Source organism: Hippocampus zosterae, chromosome 15 (assembly GCF_025434085.1).
Source record: "Hippocampus zosterae strain Florida chromosome 15, ASM2543408v3, whole genome shotgun sequence".
NCBI lineage: Eukaryota > Metazoa > Chordata > Actinopteri > Syngnathiformes > Syngnathidae > Hippocampus > Hippocampus zosterae.
Genome location: NC_067465.1, coordinates 1,353,498 through 1,373,994, shown reverse-complemented (window position 1 = coordinate 1,373,994; position 20,497 = coordinate 1,353,498). Strand labels below are relative to the sequence as shown.

The 20,497-nt window shown below is 47.0% G+C and overlaps 2 protein-coding genes across 2 annotated transcripts in view; one reads left to right on the top strand and one right to left on the bottom strand.

The window, feature by feature from the left end:
* The window catches only part of LOC127616137 (ephrin type-A receptor 4-like), a 151,152-nt gene that overhangs the window by 65,347 nt on the left and 65,308 nt on the right, over nt 1–20,497 (bottom strand). The window lies entirely within an intron of this gene.
* epha4b (eph receptor A4b) overlaps nt 1–20,497 on the top strand; it is a 72,690-nt gene that overhangs the window by 7,470 nt on the left and 44,723 nt on the right. Inside the window, exons 2-5 of the mRNA XM_052087574.1 lie at nt 5,867–5,931; nt 13,218–13,418; nt 13,612–13,719; nt 13,810–14,161. Of these exons, the coding sequence (XP_051943534.1) occupies nt 5,867–5,931; nt 13,218–13,418; nt 13,612–13,719; nt 13,810–14,161 (726 nt within the window). The remainder of the gene's footprint in view (nt 1–5,866; nt 5,932–13,217; nt 13,419–13,611; nt 13,720–13,809; nt 14,162–20,497) is intronic.

The window sequence follows — 20,497 nt, the reverse complement described above, 5'->3', positions numbered from 1 at the left end:
GGCTCTCCTTTCCCACATGCAAGGGCATCACTCTCAGTAAGTAGACTGTAGAAACTTTTGGGGGGAAAAAAAAATGCAATATGGCAGGCACACAAACGATGAATAGCGGTGGAACGCTGTGCTGAAAAGCTTTTTCAAAATTGGCAACAACTTTGTGAAAGTTGAAATGTAAAAAGCTTTACCAAGCTCAACCTTAATCTTGCTGCAATCCTTGCTGGCTCGCACGTGGAAGACCAGTTATGAAACAATCATGGAGAGTCGTAAGCCAAGAAACACACACACACACACACACACACACATATACGCAATCTCCATTCAAGTGACATGAGCAGGGGATGAGCACGGCGAGAGATAACTAGAAGAAAAACGAGTGCAGAGCCTCCGGTGGGTTGTGGATGAGTGGAGAGAGGACTGATGAGAGGACAGCAGTGTGAGTGGAGCGCTCCTGCTGCGGGGGCCGCCTTACTCCCAAAGTTCACATAGCTCAACTGCTTGCTCTCCGTCAGCCCGTGTGTTGCCCTGACAACAACTTCCCGCCCTCTCTGGGCTCAACGATCACACGAGGGGGGGGGAAGCGCGGTGAAGTCTCTGACTGAGTGGACAACAAGGACTCCGATAATCACGTCGACCGTTTTGGGTTGGCTCCTCGCGCAATGTGGACAAAGTAGTGGCTTGTCCCCCCGTAGTCAGTCGTTTGTACTCAATTAAAGGCACCTAATTAACCGTGCATGAAGTTATGTATTGTGCTTCGCATCCCTGCGGTGGGGTCTTTTTTGCATCATCTAAATGTGTGCATGCGCAAGTGCATAAGCATCTTGGTCTCTTTGTGAGCCAGCCGGGCTTATTGGCATCGCTGCTTGAGGCTTGGCAGAGGCTGCTCAGCTCCATATGCGGATGCCCACAAGAGAGAGAGAGAGGCACTCATGAAAGAAATGACAGGAATCATCAACAGGCGCACAAGGACTGATAGAAATGATGATTTGTTCGGCAAAACTAGTCTGGAATCAGCATTTTCGTAAGAAATGCGATTTTCCAACTAAAGGTGCGGAACGGAATCACTGCCCGAGTACAGTTCTATCAAGACTTTTAAGCGAAGCAAGGCTTTAGATGATGCAGTTCATATGATGCTAACTCAGATGATGCTAACTCAAGGTGCTTCACATGATTAAGAATACTCGAAAAAGAAGCCTATCGCAGCTGTCATTGGACTCACAAGAACAATTCAGAGTATTCCATTCGCCTGCCATACCCGCACATGTTTTTGGAATGTGGGAGGAAACGGGAGTACCCGCAGAAAACCCACGCAGGAACGCGGGAAACATGCAAACTGCACAAAGGAAGGCCAAACCTTCGGCGACCACCGGGCCGCCCATCATTTCATCAACGTATATTTTTGCATCACGTATAGCAACAAGATCGTTACAACATTTTCAAAGTTTTTTGATCAATTAACCTCTTCAATGTGTTCTTGCCTGCCATGCAATACTCGATGTAACAATAGTCACCGAAGGCTTGGATCTAGATGAAAATCTTTTTAGAAGCCACAAGCAGGGGATTCTGGGAGGTTTTTGTGCCGGGTGAGGTAACTTTTTTCTGGAAAATATTTCAGGCTCATGTTTAAGTACGGGACCGAATTGGAAAAAGCAAGGCTGCAGACTCGTCAACAACTTACAGAAAACGTCGTCCATGCGCTTGAATGCCACTATAGCGTATATGCTCAGCAGGTATGTGGACACTATGGGGTGTGAGGGAGATATTGGGTGCTTCACCTCAAAAGTACCGGTAGAACCCAAGACATCAGATTCGCAAGGTGCTCTCCGCAGCGGCTATGTGATGTCATATTTCGATTCTCATCAAAGTGGAAATTGCGCGTGCTTGTCAGAGGCAGAAACTGCTCATCAGACTGAATATGAGCCTGTCTTAGACACACACACACACACACACACACATGCACACGCACACAAATGCCATTTAAGGTCCCAGGAGGAGAGAAAATGGCAAGAAGGGAGAGAATCATGCCGAGGCAAATATAGACACGGACGCTTGCTGATGTTTGCTTACGGAAGAGCTGCACTGTCGCTCTCTCTCTCCAATTCATCCGTTCCACGTGCAATAAAACGTAAGAGCTCAACCTTGAACGCTTTCAAACGTGACGCTTGTGATTTTAAAATGTTTGTTCAAGGTAATAGCTTTCTTCCTTTGAGGTTGCGGCGGCACATTTTGATTTGAACGTTTTCCCACAAATGTTACATGCGCTGATGATTAATAATACGTGTGGATCAAATGCTTGCGTTGGCCGACAGCATCCATCCACGCAATGGAGCGATGCTGCGTCAGCAGAGTCAGGAAGGGATCTACATCATTGATAAGCGCGCCCGGTGATTAGAAGGGATAAGTGGTATTGACCAGAGGTGTGAGGAGAAGAAGAAAAACGTGTTGCGGTGCATCTTAATGCATGTAGCTGTTTGCTCGGGTTCGGGAAATGTAAAGCCTGTGGAGGCGGGATCAGGCCGCAAGGTCGTTTGTCTCTTGTGAGGTACAAAACAAGAACTGGTGCGCAGGGCAACACGGCCTTAAAATAAAATTATTGACTTTTTTTTTCCCCCCGCCCTGAAATCCGGTGCTCATCGATTTTTTTTTTTTTTGCTTCCTCAGCTTTATATCATCTTGGATGAAAGGGCGGGAAACTATTTCCCCAAATAGCGTCTGGGTTTTTTTTATTTTATTTTTTTTACTCAACTGCAGATAGGATCGGGTATCCATCGGGTGAGGCCACGTTGACCATTTTTGCAACAGTATTATGAAATGAGGGTGGCCCGGTAGTCCAGTGGTTAGCACGTGGGTTTCACAGTGCAGAGGTACCGGGTTCGATTCCAGCTCCGGTCTCCCTGTGTGGAGTTTGCATGTTCTCCCCGGGCCTGCGTGGGTCTTCTCCGGGTGCTCCGGTTTCCTCCCACATTCCAAAAACATGCGTGGCAGGCTGATTGAACACTCTAAGTTGTCCCTAGGTGTGAGTGTGAGTGCGAATGGTTGTTCGTCTCTGTGTGCCCTGTGATTGGCTGGCAACCGATTCAGGGTGTCCCCCGCCTGCTGCCCGGAGACAGCTGGGATAGGCTCCAGCACCCCCCGCGACCCTAGTGAGGATCAAGCGGCTCGGAAGATGAATGAATGAATGAATATTATGAAATGAGTGCGTGTTCGAAGGCATAACATGAACGATGAAATGTGCACAGATTGCCTATTTCAACAAGCACGGTCACTCGTTGCAGAAACGCAGGACTAAAAACGCAGGCCATGCATTTGCTCCGTGATCGGCGTCAGTGTGTGATTCTATCTTTGATATCACGTCTAATCACGCGATTATGACATTCCCCTTTCTTTCGGCGCCACTTGATGGAGGGAGGCGGTTTACTCGAAACGCTCTTAATACGTGCGTGAGGCTGGAGGTTTCACGTGCCCTTTCGCTGCTCAGCACCTCTCCCTCCCTGTTCTTTTGTCACGCTGCTTCTTTCGGCCCACTTTCACGCGACGCACACACCGGGCACTCTCTCTGGAGCACAGATGAGCTCGGAAACAGGCGTATATACACCCTGTGTAGAAAATGTGATTACGTTACGTCTTTTTGGAAGTGATGAAGATGTTGTATCAAACTCTTATTGCAGAAAATATGACAAGATGCGCCAAATTGGGTGATTTGTGTGCCACAGCTGATGCCCCTGAAGTGAGTGAACATACAAGAAAAACTTTTCCTTTTCTTTTCCGTTTTCCTAAGTAACTGACTGGCTAATTGTGGATTTTGAGCGGGTTGGGTGACTTTTACCAAAGGTTGGGTCGGTTATTTTGACCAAGCAGATTGAATTTGGGGCATGTAAGCGGTCACCATTTTGGACAGTTTTGCTAAACTTGAAGTCAAATATAATTTAATAATCTCTCTATGACTTTTTATGCAAATTCCCAGCCACTGCTGGTCTGAAACCTTGATTAAAAATGGGTGCGTTACGTTAGCAAGGGCATCCGGTGTAAAAATAGATTTGCCCTGAAAGGGGAAAGTTGTTTCGAAGAACATTTTGCGACTAAAGTAGGCATTATTTTTCAACTGCAGCTCGGCTAGTAACCTCATAATTAATTTTTGGGTCACTTCAACTCATTAGTACGGCATGTTTTTTTTTTAACCCCTTACTATGTCTAAATCTTGACCCAATGTTCTGGTTCAAATCTTTAACCCAAAATATGCTGGGGATAAATAACAGCATTGGCTTAGTCCCTTTTTGACCCAGCGCTGGGTTAGCTACTTTGCTCCGTTTGGTGTTACTTTAAAAAAACCCAGCAGCTTCAACAGTGGACAGTGTGCTATAAAAAAATTAAAAAATTTAAAAAATCTCCTCACGATTGTCGGCCATACTGTAATCTGGATAACAGAGAAGCGTGACGTGATGGCAGTTGAGTGGCAAGAAGAGAGAAGCAGGCGTCTCTGCATATGGATGCTGATTAAATATTGATGATCAGCGGCATTGAAGCCTTGATTAGGACCTGAGCGGGAGACGTGCAGCCGCGCACGTTCGATGAATCACCACCCGCACACACACACACACACACACACACACACACACACACACACACACACACACACACGAGTTAAGAAGTTTTTACGATGCCTCCTGCTGGTCATGCCGCTGCCTTCTTCTCATCGCTTGTCATGATTACCTTTCTTCATCTCCCCTCCACTTCCTGATGGGTCGCAGGGGGGGGTGCACATAGAGACAAATAACCCTCCGCGCTCAGACTCACACCTCGAGACAATTTGGAGCGTTGAATCAGCCCGCCGTGCATGTTTTTTGGGATGCGGGAGGAAACCGGAGTACCCGCAGAAAACCCACGCGGGGCCGGGGCGAACATGCAAACTCCACACAGAAAGGCCGGAGCTGGGATCGAACGCACGACCTCTGCATTGTGAGGTTGACACGCCAACCACTGGCCTGCCAAATTCAGTCTTTGAAAAATGTCTGTCAGAAACTCGGCAACCCCGTTTTCAAACGCGAGCAAGTGTGAGATGATAGTTTTCCAAGGGTCCGTTCCAAATCTTCCCAGAATTCTAGCTAGCTTAACACAGATTCACTCACAAGTTCAGCTCATGATGAATGGGAGCGAAAACAAAGATTTTGTCCAGTGTCTGAGCAGGACCTCCAGAGTGGAGAGCGCTAGCCAAAGAGGCAAAAAAAAAAAAAAATTGACGTGAAAACCACCAGCAGCACTCAATAATTCTTCTTTGTTGACGATGACAGTCAAACGACTCGGCGTGTCAACGAAAAGAACACCATTGAGATGAACTCGTAGCGAGCCAGCCCTTCTTGTTCTCAAGTCCAATAACAGTAACCTCAAATATGTTTTTCTGGATGAACGCTCTGAAAGAAAAACATCCCGCAGACACGCTTCCAACATGTAGAACGTCTGTCGAGAAGCTCTGCGAGCCGCTAAGGCCGTCGCGTGCGTCAGCAAAACCCCTTTTTACTCCTTCAAAATGACAAAGTTATTGCAGCCGCGTTGCACTCCTTGCGGTTGATCTTGGAAAAGAGCATCATCGCTTCAACTCTTGGCATCCCGGCCCGCTTTCGGTCTCCCGTTTAAAAAAAATAAAATAAAAACACCGGCAGCTGCAAGGCCCACCGCGCCGAACGCAACATTGGAATTTGACAAAAGCTCCACCTCAGCTGTTTCCCAGCACAACAAAAGCCTTCCAGATGCACACAAACTCACCCATGAAGGAGTGATCTGGTGCATTCAAGCCAGCCCCCCCCCTCCCCTCCCTTGAGTGTATAAACAAACACCTTGAAAGAAGGGCTTCACGCGTTTGTTTTCTCTTTTGCAGTGACGTTGCTGGACTCCATGTCAGCCTTGGCCGACCTGGGCTGGGAGGCTTATCCTAATGAGGGGGTGAGTATGCGCAGCACACATCACACACCCGCACAAACAAACATGGGCCTTTTTTCGTGCCGCCACCACATGTATAAGTTATGCACGTCATGTTTTATTTCAAGGGAAGGGAAGGCGGGACTTAGCAGCAGCCGCAGTGCAGTGTGCTTGAAAAGAGAGAGAGCCGAGTTCTTGAGCTCTTCTTGCTAAATCAGGAATCTTCAGGGGGAATTTACAAATTATTGCCGCCGCACTGAAAACTGTGCTGTGACGCCTTAGCCTCCATTTATTTCGGGTTGCTTTTTTTTGGGTAGGGCGGGAGGGGCAAATATTATTATGTAAGATGAAATGTCGCTGCCTGTGATGTTTGCATGCATATATTGTGGATTGACGTGCATGTGAGGGTTGCGTAACCCGCATTTTGCAGGTAAAGCCAAAGGAACGTGTCGCGAGGACCAACGTGCTAGAAATATGAGCGACTTTGTAGTTGACTGCCACCGATTAGATTCGACTTGATTCCAACTTCCGCGTGGCTTGAATTGCGGGACGCCGCACACGGGTTTCACGGTTTGCGGGTAGGCAAAGAGGCAGCAGCCGAAGCGAAGGGGGGCTTAGCGGGCTTGTTTTCTCAAGCGATCGAGGGTATGGGTTCATGCGTTCGAAAACGCATTGATTGCGCGGCCATCTTGTTTATGTTTGTGGGTGTTTTCTTTCAGCGAGGTTGTCATTGACGAGCATAATGGCTTCCATCTGTGATTCGCTTATGAAGGGGTTTTCTTGTCATGAAAATGTGATTCGTTGACGCGGGCTTCCTGAAAAAGCACATTTGTTCTCATTTTACAATTACAAATTTACCAACTGCAGAATGAAATACCCCCCCCCCCTTTTTTTTGCACCTATCTTTTTATCTCGTTCAAGCGTTCAAGCAAGGATTACACATCACTCCCTTGAGTGTATACAGAGAGGAAATGACATGAGTGGATGAAAGTGGTCGACTTTGTTGCTTTCACGAGAAATGTTGCTTTACTCTTACACAAACAATCTTGTTGCTGCTTGTTTATCTTGCCTTTATTTTAGTTTGATGGAGTTTTCAGTTCTTCAAACGGATGTCTCGCTAATTTACTGCAGTCAGTTTTGGTTTAGTTCAGGGGTCCCCAACCTTTTTTGCCCCACGGACCGGTTTATGTTAGACAATATTTTCAGGGAACGGCAGAAATAAACAACAAAATAACACGCTATGAGCTGCATGAAAACTGTGGCGTTTGTTTTCGTAATATAATAACAATAAACACAAGGAGCGTATAATCTGCCCGCAACACTCTGATCGCGATGTGTAATGTTTAAGGCATTCAAAATACGATACGATGCAAATTTAAAGTGTATGAAAATGACGACTCACCACAGCCCCGAGCTTGATTTTCTGCAACCAGGCGATCCCATCACGCGGCAATAGGAGACAATGACACCTCAAGTGTGTGTTTTATGTCCGGTCTACGTCGTAATTTTGTTTTAGTCGCCGTTGCTGCAGAAAAGCCCCGCCTCACACAGGTAGTATGTCGGAAATAGCAACAGTGCTATTGTGGCGATCTCAGAATATTCAGCCATAACTTTAATCCAGTAGTCTCGAACGTCCTTTTAAGGCCGCCGTCATTTGCGATCTCACACAATTTTTTTAAACAATTTTAAAAAATCCTTTTTTTAGCGTAATCGGTCACGTGACGCAGAAGCGTGTTTTGACGCGTGTCAAGCGTGACAGAGACGGATGTAACAGAGAATCCGGTAATTTTTCAAAATAAAACATCTTTCGTATTCCGAAATAAACGGAATTAAGGCAAGTTCTTTCTGTGCGGCCTGGTACCAAATGCCCTGCGGACCGGTACCGGTCCGCGGACTGGCCGTTTAGTACCATTTGTACTAAACTTTAGTACAAATTATGTTTTTTTTCCAGAAAGAGGACCATCTGGTTGAAGGCAATCTGTGCCTGTGGAGGTAACACAAACAAACGCGTAGTCAAATATGAGCCCACTGAACTAAAAAGAATGCACTTTGGATTTAAAATCAATATTGCGATCACACCTGAAATCAAGGCAAACAGTTTTTGTGTCTCTCAGTCATCAGGAATGAGTCTCGTCGAGGTTTCAGAATAATATATGTAATAAAAATGGTTTTCTTTACCCTGATACTCGCTGTTTGGCACCCGCAAATTCACCTATTCGCTGATTTTGTTTTTACTCTTTTTTTCCCTTATTTTTTTAAATTTCAGTTTTAAATTTTAATTTTTTTTTAGTTATCTTCCTCTTGTTTTTCATGGAAAATGTATACGGAATGTTGGAAAGTTTAACATTTGAAGGGGGAATCAAGCCCCAAATGTTCTTTCCAAGAAGACATTCTATGCAGCCACACTCGCAGCAAATTTTTTTTGCTGCGAGTTTTTTTTTTGTGCGCAGCAAATTCCACCCATTTTTATCCATCGGGATCAGAAAATGGATGGATGGATGGAGTTGCTCAGGGCTGAGGTTAAGGACCATTGCAAATGTTACATGAGCAAAGTCAGAAAACAGATGAGGCGTGATTGGTCCTTACCTCAGCCCTGAGCAACTGCGATGTCATTTTCGCTCGACGGCACGCTGCAAAATGTCCCCCCCCCCCCTGAGATTCACGCTGCCACATTTTCCTCCCATTCCCATGATGTAATCCAATCACGTTGCATCCACACGTTTGCTCTTTCTCTTTCACCAGGATGTTGCGCTTAGGTTTTATTTTGCTTTTTGTGGCCAACAAACTGAAAGACGACGCGAACCAATCCGGACTTTCTTCTGCAGTTTTGCATTCAGCAATTCTCTTGTGGTGTTTTCAAATCCATAAGAAAATTGCAAATCTATCTGCATCTCGATATATTAGCGGCTCGTTTGTGTCACCGCTCGGCGACTGTCAAAATAGGAGAAGTAAGTGGCCGGTGAACGGAGGAAAAATGCTGCGGTTGCAAGAAAGTCTTGTGTTTCCTATAATGGGTCTTACCGAGTTGACCTTTGCGCTTTTAAAACCTTGAGATTGGTTTCAGCTCGAGACAATCCCAACCAATCTCAGGCCACTGTCTACACGAATTAGTCCAAAAACCACACTTGACCCCCGCGGGTCAAATTTAATCCGGGCCGCGCGGAGCCGGACGTGGCCGAGACGGAGCGGAGCGACCCATTTCTGTCACTGAGCAACCGGGGGTGGGAGGGGTGGTGTCGGGGGTCTGGGGGTGGGGGGGTGATCATCATGAGGGACACAAAACAGATATGTCATAATGATGTTTGAAAATGAGAGGCCCCATAACATCTCTCCACCGCCGCAGGCTCTTCACCCCTCTCTAATTTGGGATCCCTAAACTAAGCCAGAGCTTTTTCCAAACTTTGGGAGCCAATTACGTGCCGGTAGGTGTACACATCGGATGATTGCAGCAGCAGGGATATTATGGGAAGCCAGCCAATGGTTGAACTTTGACCCCGATCTGACGTCTCTGCTTCACTTCAAAGAAATCAAGAGAGCTCGGTGCTGATTGGCTGCGTTGGCCGAGGGGGCTCAGGGGGGGAAGGGAGCGGGGAGTGGGTCCCTTTTTTTTTTTTGTTTTTGTCCAACCCGAAATGTCAATTAGCATCGAGGCCGAACCCGTGTTTCAACTCTGTGTGGGTGCAAATGTGTTGACTACCGAGCGGGCATGTTATAGTTTGTGGTTGTTGTCATTTTTGGTTTCCACTTCATGTCCTTTAACTTCAGTTGATATGAACATTCTTAGCTATGTTAATATTTCAAACCTCAAATGTACTTTCAATTCGGTTTCATTTCTTAAAAAAGCACTCTCATTTTTACATCGTCTCATGAACCAAAAAAAAAAAAAAGTTTTTTCAATTTCACTTTGACCGATCGGTGACAACTTCCAAATAATCCAAATATTTTCCCATCCATGCGCGTTATTTAAATATACATATTTTCAAAACTCTCTTTCTCTCAAGTGGCATAACAGCGACGCAGTTGAGAAGGAGCGCGGGTTGTTCCCGCGTCCATAAACACACCTGCGCTCGGCGGCGAGTAAAAAAAGTGATGACGAACAGGCGCGTTTCTCCGACTGGGGAAATAAGTTGCTCGCTCGCAAGTGGCACTAATCCAGCCACTCCAAACTCTGCCTACAAAGAAATAAACACAGACATTAGAAAGCCCTTTTTTATCCCTCAACGACTATTCCCATAAATGCTTTAATCACTACTCCCGCGGGAGCGTTGTGTGCACGCGCGCGTGTGTGTGTGTGTGTGTGTGTGTGTGTGTGTGTGTGTGTGTGTGTCCATCTTGTGATGTCCGACTGGTCTCAGTGCTGCACAGATGGGTCTATTTAGCTGCCAAGCGCGCCTGTAATTTACCAACATTTATCCCCCCCACACTTCCCGCCACCCCCCCCCCCCCCTCCATCCTGCCACCAGTCTCTAGTTTTGCACTTCTAATTGAATGGAGGACTCGCTGGCATTTTCGGCTCTATGTCGTCTTTTAGTAATCTAGAACAATGGTCGAAACTTTCATTGACTTTTCAGTTGGCCACTCTATCTTAAGCAGCACCCCCCCCCCCCCGCACCCCCCCCCCCTCCCCGTCGCACACATGGTCTCATCTCTTTGCCTCTGTTCCCCCCGCTAGAAGTTGGGAAAGGGTCCAGGGGAAAAAAAAACTGGTCGTGCTCCAATTCATACACACGAAACGTCTCAGTGGAGATGAAAAGCAGCCGAGAGCGAGCGAGCGAGTCGGCGTGAGAACGCGCGTCTTGATCTGTTTTTGGCGCTCAAGGTGACTGGCGTTAAGGACTTTATTGCCGCCTTGTCGGAACGTCACATCGCATTAACTTGCAGAAGCCGGAAAGTTCCGTTTTTGCGCCTTTCAGGTTGTTAAGCAGAATGGCCGTTCTCTTATTGCTTGTGTGTTTCCTGCACGCAACCGCGGACTTCCCTCCGGATTGACGCACGATACGTCATGACAGGTGGACATGGCGAGTGTCTGTCTCCGACAATAAAGTGGGATTTTTATAATTGAGCACGCCACTGGGAACGCTTGCAAAGGGCTGTTTTTCCAATTGGTTGTCAGTTTTTTTTTTTTTTTGCTCTGCTGTGCCTTTCATACACATACAGTACAAGAGGAGAGAGGAAAAGAACTTTGTAGAATTTCACAGGAATGGGATTTTGTGAGATGATAATAATTCACAGAAAATGGGCACATTTGGGGGAAACACTTGAAACGTTTTAATTCGTCGTGGCATACATGTGGCAGTTTCCAAGAATTCCGCAGGGATTTATGACAAAAACTAATGAATGACAGAAGTCGACAGTCTTAAAACAAGCGGGCCAAAAACGAAACAATTGTGGTGAAAAATCAGACCGAGCTGCTACTTCTCAATTTGACTCAACTTTCTGGTTTGGGTCAAAATGACCCAAGTAACAGGTCTGTCTGATTTATTCAGCTGTCTCCGGGCAGTAGGCGGGGGACACCCTGAATCGGTTGCCAGCCAATCGCAGGGCACACAGAGACAAACAACCATTCGCACTCACACTCACACCTAGGGACAATTTAGAGCGTCCAATCAGCCTGCCACGCAAGTTTTTTTTGGAATGTGGGAGGAAACCGGAGCACCCGGAGAAAACCCACGCAGGCCCGGGGAGAACATGCAAACTCCACACAGGGAGGCCGGAGCTGGAATCGAACCCGGTACCTCTGCACTGTGAAGCCCACGTGCTAACCACTGGACTACCGGGCCGCCCTGTCTGATTTATTTATTTTTTTTAATTTTTTGATACCAGATTATTGTTTTTATTCCTACTATTTTTATCGACCAAGCAGTTTTAAGACTATATGTTTGTATACAATCTGCCATCATAATCATTTAGTATGACTTCATATCAAACGCATATCCACTTCTATACTGTATACTGCAATCATCGTCATTGCTTTACCGATACAAAATTTGCCAAACATCTTTGTAAAAATAACTAAATAACTCAGTAGCTAACTAAATAAATAAACTTATGAGGTGCTGGAATAAATGTTATGAAAATAACAATAGCCAAACTGCCTTCCCGCTGTTTTAAAATGGAGGCAACATTGAATTATAAGTACCGCTATTCCAAATAAAAAGCCGAATTTCCTCCATGTTTATTCGTTCACTGCACCCTTGGGTGCGTGTCGCACTGCTGGAACTTCTCTTGTGGGACACTTGAGACTTCAAGATGTGTATGCTTTTTGAGCACATTCACGTGACGCCGCAGTTTGAACGGTTGCTAGGTGATACATCATCATCATCATCATCATCATCATCATCATCACTGCGCAGGATCTTGAGGATCAACGTGATGACACGAGTGCAGAACAAATACGGGCCTGCTCCTCACACCCGGCAAACTTTTTTTTTTTTTGTTTTTTGTGTGCGTCTCGGAGTGTTTGTGCGCCCAGTTGGTTTCCCCTTCAATGGATCAAATATCTTTAAACACTCAAACCGCATTGGTTTATTTTTCTTGTCTTTAAGGAATTGAAATGCTCACGCTGTGTGTGTGTGTGTGTGTGTGTGTGTGTGTGCGTGTGTGTGTGTGTGTGTGTGTGTGTGTGTGTGGGTGTGTGTGTGGGTGTGTGTGCGTGTGCGTGGAGATAGAAATGTTTTCCTGCTCATGCGAGAAGTGGTCTCAATTACTGCCTTACTCGCAAGTGGAAACAGATGGCAGCAAATGATGGGAGACAAAGTTGCTCTGTCTTATACGCACACACACAAACACACGCACACACACACACACACACACACACACACACACAAAGACTGTCCTCGAGTCTTCTTGACGCAGCTCATCATTCATACTCAGCCAGACTTCAAAACACAACCTGTATGTTGTGCGACCTCACACTTCATTGACTGTGAGCCCTGCCCCCCCCCCTGCACGAATCCCCCCCCCCCCCCCCAAAAAAAAACTTTGGACTGAGATCTCCTTTGCCCATAAAAACTCAACTCCGAGCTGCGGGTTGATGCTGTCAAGTAAAGCTGCGCTGCTGCTTGGTATTACTTTCAAAATAAAAAAAGCGTCTTTTATTTTATGCATCCTGCACTTACCTGAGGTATTTGCTCTTTCGTTTTGGCTTCTTTCATCCCTTCTGAGCGTTTTCAACATCGGCGCCGTGATGGACGGAGGGATCCGGTTGCGCCTGTCCTCCGCGCGTCGCCTGCAAAATGATAAAATGCCGTCAAGTTGATTCCGAGCGCGACTAAAGGAATCTGAACCGGCAACTTGTCTTTTACCTTCAGTGGGAGGAGATCAGCGTGATGGACGAGCGCAACACGCCCATGCGGACGTACCAGGTGTGCAATGTCATGCAGGCCAATCAGAACAACTGGCTGCGGACGCGCCACATCAGCCGGGAAGGAGCGCAGCGGGTTTACATCGAGATCAAGTTTACCCTGCGCGACTGCAACAGCCTCCCGGGGGTCCCCGGCACCTGCAAAGAGGTTTGTGTCAATTCACGCACGCGCAAGCGCTAACGTGACGCGCATCGACGCTCACTGGACTAACGCCGAGGGGAGAGCGCAGCGAGCTGGGTTGAAATTTCACATTGGGTGCACTGGCGGATGCCCGAGTGCTCGACGACAACGCGTCGAAGTCAACGCCAAGGTTTATTTTTCCTTTTTGTTGTCCTTTCAGACATTCAACATGTACTACTACGAATCCAACAACGCCAACCTGTGGTTCATCAAGGAAGGCCAGTACGTCAAGATCGATACTATCGCTGCAGATGAAAGTTTTACACAGGTCGCCAGCGCCGTACCCGAAAAGGCTTCAAATATTTGGCTCCATCGGATGTAAGGTTGCGTTTTCGTAACGCGCATTTCCTCTCGCCAGGTGGATGTCGGCGACCGCGTGATGAAGCTCAATACGGAAGTGCGCGACATCAGCAATCTGGGCAAAAAAGGCTTCTACTTGGCCTTCCAGGACCTGGGCGCTTGCATCGCTCTGGTTTCGGTGCGCGTCTTCTACAAGAAGTGTCCGCTCACCGTGCTTAATTTGGCCCAGTTCCCCGACACCATAACCGGGGGGGACACGGCCCTGGTGGAGGTGCACGGAGCTTGCGTCAACGCCTCCGAGGAATTTGAGGTTCCCAAGATGTACTGCAGCGCAGACGGCGGCTGGCTGGTTCCCATCGGGAGGTGTGTGTGTAAACCGGGCTTCGAGGAGAACAAGGACGTCTGCCAACGTGAGTGGAGCGAGCGCCGCGCGTCTGAAAACGTGTGTCGGGATGATGCTGGCTCGTTCCCGCGTAAGGAAGGAACGCTGGCGTCTTTTGAGAAGCGTGTTGGCGAAGCCTCCCTCAATAATGGTTGGCCAGGTCTCGGAAGGAACTGTGGGAGATGCTTTGAGGCGTCTTCTTCTCTATTTAAGAGGCGCGCGCGTGTGAGTTTGTCCATCTTGAATATCTCGTTTACCCCGCTGAGCTGAGGAGTCGTGTTTGAGAAAGTGCTTATTGCTAGATGTATGTGTGTGTGCGCGTGTGTGTGTGTTGAAAGAGGAAAAGGTAGGCCTGACAAGGAAGGCGGTTATTGAGTCGTAAAACTCCACAGATGGCATGTGCAATGTGCGCCGTGTTTGTCTGCCTGCTTTGCCCGCATGTATTGGGGAGAGGAAGCTCCATTACATCGAAGCCTTCCCACCGTGTCCCCGCAGGCTCACTTTCTTCCAGGAAAGAAGGGGGGGGGAAAAAAAAAAAATAAAAATCATCGATATTCATCCTCGCAAACTTGCAACGCGAGCACATAATGCAATCTGGGTTGTTTTTCGAGAAGCGGCCGCCAAGACACCCTGAAAGCTTGGCAGTGGGGGCCTTAGAGACGAGTGAATAAGTACAAGCTGTACACTCTTGCCTGCGCGCTGGTAATGCGCACAGATTGCCTCGCAACTCTGGCTGCATCTCAATCGCCGTTGAGCTTCGCGTCTGTCTGGAGCTTCTTCGCCCAGGGCTGATTTCAGCGGATTCCGCTTCTTACTCTGCCTTTTCCTTTGTTAAAACGTACACTCAATCGGCAGTCGTCTTTATATTTATTTTTTTTATTTTTTTTGAGGACCGACACAGCATAGCTGGACTCTATGGCACAATTGACCTTGCAGTTTGCGAGTCAATCGATCACACACATGCATTTATGCGACAGAACGCAGAGCTATCAAATGTTCCGGAAATCACTGAACGCTAACTCGCTAACTGTGATTGTTCTGAATATTAAAAAATATATATATATATATCCAAGAAAATAATCTGAGCAGCTACTGCCACCGAGGGGAGACAAGTGAAACGGTAACCAAAATGTGGCTGGCGCCAAAAAACGATTTTTAGCGCCCCTAAGTTAGCGGCTTGAAGCCCATGAACACATTGCCATAAACCTACAGTGTTATGTTGCATGCTAACATGCTAACTGCTCAATTTCCCAAGCTAGGTTTAACTCAATCATTGTGCATTTGTGTATCTGCGTGTGGGTGTGCGTGTATATCGTCACTACAGGGAGGGGGGTGGTGGTGGTGGGGGGGGGGGGGTCGGGGCGGTCTCAGATGGTCTAAGGTCAAAGAGCAGGAATCATGTGACCCTTGTCTTGTGTAATTACTTATGGTGAGTAGATTACCGGACGGCAGGCTTCCATTGTTGGACATAAATCCTTTTTTTCTTTTTTTTTTTTTTTTTGGTTCAAGTTCAAGTTAAAGCATATTTGCTTGTGTGGTGATTATTCTGGAAACAATGGGCGGGTGCTTGCCAAACAATTTGAATTCCCTTGTGATGATTAGAAGCATATCGGTGGCATGTTTTCCTTTGACACCTACTCACTTCACAAATGCATTTTGAGCAATTTAGGCTTTTATTTTCCCACATGCACTCAACAGGCAACACAATTATGACCACCTGCACAATCTAATGAGATCCAATTCAAAAGACTGCAAAAAAAAGTGGTGGTGGGGTGGGGGGTGGGATAATTAGGCTCAGTTTTGTGTGCGTGCGCGTAAGCAGATCAAGTCTTTGCAAAAGGATTACGAATAACATTTCTGAACTACTATTGCGTTCGCCATTTAATTCAATGTGCACACACAAAATATCATTTCATTGTGTTCAGAGAAAGAGATCAAAATATATAAATTTTTTTTAGAGGGGGGTGTTGAGCACCGCAGTCGCATCCCTGCTTGCATTTAAAAAAAGACATAAGAGGCCGCATAGAAATATTAGCCAGTGCGTCATGCTTTAATGTGTCCCGCTGGGAGGTAGCCGGGCTCTGCCGCATCCACTCACACCTGTACGGTGGCTCTAAACAAAATGTTCCTGCCCTGATGCATTCTAAAGGTCCTCCTTTGGGAAAACACACGCTGCTAATGCATTTAAATCACCCTCTCGCGCTTGCCTTCGCACAAAGAGTTGGGGGGTGGGGTGGGGAACGGACGGGCATTTGTGACTCTCATTTTGCAGGTGAACAAGTCTTGTAATGGCCACTTTGAATTCCTTCTCTCTTGTTCCTCTTTGCCATTTCGCTGCTCTGACGTTCATTGTTTTTCCGTGCTAATGTTCTGTGCGGATCTCCCCCTTTTTCCCCCTTGAGCTGCCTCATTTTGTCTCAGTGTTTGTCTCTGACTCACCCCCTCAAGCGTCTCTCTTTGTATCCTCGTCCCTTTCTCTCTTTCTCGCTCTCGGTGTGAGGCGCTAATGGAATCATTACTAGCCTTTCTGTGTTAGACAAACAGCAGACACCTCCAATTACTGCCCCCCCCCAGCAAACTCCCCCCTCTATAGGCTATGTCTAACCTCGCTTTGGTGTCTCTCTATAATCGAGCTTTTTTTCCCCTCACTGTCCTTACACTGTCGTTTTCCACCGTGCCATCTTTGTTCATAAAATTCAGTAACTTTATTCGATTGAGAATACCAGCTAGCTAGCTAGCTCATAAAATTCAGTAACTTTATTCGATTGAGAATACCAGCTCGCTAGCTAGCTAGCTCATAAACGTCAGTAACTTTATTCGAATGAGAATTCCAGCTCGCTAGCTAGCTAGCTAGCTAGCTCATAAAATTCAGTAACTTTATTCGATTGAGAATACCAGCTAGCTAGCTAGCTAGCTCATAAACCTCAGTAACTTCATTCGATTGAGAATACCAGCTCGCTAGCTAGCTAGCTCATAAACTTCAGTAACTTTATTCGATTGAGAATACCAGCTCACTAGCTAGCTAGCTCATAAAATTCAGTAACTTTATTCGATTGAGAATACCAGCTCGCTAGCTAGCTAGCTCATAAACTTCAGTAACTTTATTCGATTGAGAATACCAGCTCACTAGCTAGCTAGCTCATAAAATTCAGTAACTTTATTCGATTGAGAATACCAGCTCGCTTACTAGCTAGCTCATAAAATTCAGTAACTTTATTCTATTGAGAATACCAGCTCGCTAGCTAGCTAGCTCATAAACCTCAGTAACTTTATTCGATTGAGAATACCAGCTCGCTAGGTAGCTAGCTCATAAACTTCAGTAACTTTATTCGATTGAGAATACCAGCTCGCTAGAGATTGCGTAATTGCTGTTATGTTAACCTGTGTTATAACACTCACACGCGTGCCGCCTGTCAACTGAGGCGCGCGTGCGCAACAACGTTGCGGCTCCATCACGGGCAATCATACAGATGCGCTTTGTCCCTTCACGGGGACTTACAAAATCTCTCCCTCACTCACTCACTCCCACTCCAACCATCATTTGCACACTCCAGGAGGCCACGGCTTCTTTCAGACAGGCTTGTTTGTCTCTCATACATTCGCCATTACTGCCTCCATTCCTGCTTGGCGGTCCTTCGCCCTCTCCTGCTTTCTCGCGGGCGACAAGGGAGCGCGGTAAAATCTCTTCTCAAACCTCTTTATGCCCAAGGGGTACACGTTGAAGGGCAGGAGTGTGTGTTTGCATGTGTGTTCTGTCCTCTTTCGTGTGCCTGACAGCGCCAATTACCGCCTCAGATGGAGAAAAGAGAAAAGCGGAACGGGACAGACACCTGTCACCGCGTAAGACCGCCTCGCACTCTCTTTTCCTCAGCATGCCGCAGTTCTAAAGCTCGGCGTGGCACTCCTTTTTTGTTGCACACAGACACCACTTGATTTATAGCAGCTTCCTCCTCGTGCAATCGGCATCGGTCCGGTGCTGCAATAATGACGTGGCAACCTAATTTACAGGAAGAAAGTCAAAGAACAATGACATTCGGATTCCTTTTCGCTTTCTGAGAAACCGGACTAAAAGCAAATGGGCCGAATGAGTGAGGAGTCAAGGCTCGGGCGCTGCCGATTGCTTATATACTGAACGTACAGAACCGAATGGACTTACTCAGAGATATCGAGACTATTTAGGACATTATAAAATCACACTCAGACCAAGGGCATTGGGACCTCTGCCAAGGCTTGGTCGTTTGTCACCTGGAAATCATCTCCCATCTGGGACATTAAGCTCACAAGAGCTACGATTTGCTAGGAACCAAGGGAGCAAAAAGTGTTCGAGGATCCTACACGAGCACCGCAAATGACAATGCGATCTGTTACGATTTGACAGAAACATTACCGGCAAGCATGTAAACACGTTCAATGGGATTTCCCATGTGACTCTTCTGCCGCAATCTGAATCTTAATTTTTAATCTTCCGATTTTGCATAAACACAGCTCAATTTGATCTTAACCCTTTTCAGGGACAGCGGTTATGACAGCGGGCATCTTATCGGGTTACAGGGTGCATGAAAGGGTTAAAAGGGCCTCAGTGGTTCAGATCAATGGACAAACCCATAAAAATGTGATTTTTCTTTCATTTTTTTCGTGGGGAAAAACTCATCGGCCGCAATAGGATCACCGAAAATAACATCTATTCGTTCTCAGTAATGCAAGTTGCCTCCCGGATAGGCGCTTCACCCATTGCGCTCATCGTTTCGTTCAAAAACGACGGGTAAACCACTGCTCTGAAAACATAACCCGCCTATTAAGGGCTGGCCATGTGCAAAAGTCGGGCAAACATCACTTTTACACGCCATAAAGTCCGCTTGGCTGCCGCTATGAGATCATAACTTGAGGGAGGTGACGCAGAGGTCTGCACAATGTCGTTTACAGAAGAGTTTGAGGGGGTGTGGGGGGGGCTGTGAGTGGAATTTGGCTTTTCCGTTTGTTCAGTGATGGGCTGCGATCAAAGGGCTGCTTCTCAGCTGCTAGGACAATCAGACTCTGGCTACGACCACCGAGCAGGAGGAAAAGAAAACTCTGTTTATGCACCTTGGCAACCCCCCCCCCCAAAAAAAAACAAAGCGACAAGCTAAAGGTTATACGACATGGATTCGGTCTTTAATCAAGATAGGCCCTTAGATGCACAAGATGAAAGCGAGTGCACTTAAAAGGCCCGTGTGTGCACATGCACGGCAAGACGCAGGCGCAGGCGCAGGCGTGCGCGGTCCAAGTCATATCTCATCGGAGGATTCCAGGCTCTCTTCACAATGAAAGGTTTTAGCAAAGAACAGATGGAGAGAAAGGCTCATCTTTCTTTACACCTGTAAAAGAGATCCAGCACGTTTACAGGCGTGTGTGTGTGTGTGTGTGTGTGTGTGTGTGTGTGTGTGTGTGTGTGTGTGGAAAGCACAGTAGGGAACCTGCTTCACTTCATTGCCTCACCCACACAGAACCTGAAGTCTGTCTCCATCCCACTAGCTGCATGTGTGTGTGTGTGTGTGTGTGTGTGTGTGTTTGCTTGGTAAAGTGAGCAATTTTGTGTTCACCGCGCTCAGACGTTTGAAGGTCAACGCCCTCGCCCCATGTTCACACACATGCTGTTCTTTGGTTTCTACGCTCCTCTTTTGACGGCAGCTGGGGGAGCTTGAGAGGGCTTGAAGGTAAAAAGGAGGCAGGGAGGGGGGAGGGGGGTGGCGACAAAAAAGATTGAAACGGCGAGTCAAGGAGCTCTTGTGTGTGTGCGTGTGTGTGTTTCATTTTCAGGAGTGATAAAGGCAAAAAAAAGTCATGTTCTGGAGTCCCCCCCCACCCCCAACAGCCTCCCATGTTTGCAGCTGGGTGACTTGTGAGGTGCGTTCATGGGAATTTTATCCATCCATCAAGCAGAACAAGAAGTGATGTCATCCCCCCTGCACCCCCCCCCCCATGTATTCAGGCAAAAAGCTCAAGACACAGAGTTGTCCAGAATGTCGGCGAAATGACGATTGTGTAACGCAAGACCTTAGCCCAAACCATGCAGACCAAGTAACTGCGGCGCGTGTCAGGGAGGAGCCATTTTGTTCCGCGTCGCAAGCGGCTTTTCTCGTCCGCGACGCCTCGAGTATTATTGCGCAGCTTTGAGACAGAGGAATTTTTCAATTTCCTCAAATGACGTAGCCACCTACCGGCACGAGGTACGCTTATCATAGCTTCTGGACTTTTGTGTTCGGAAATGCACTTTTCATGAGAAAATCCTTCCCATCGGCTCCAAGTAAAAGGTTGATACGTGTATCAATACAGAAATAAGTGACATCGGATGCTAACTTTGTCATAAGGTTTCTGTCAATACATT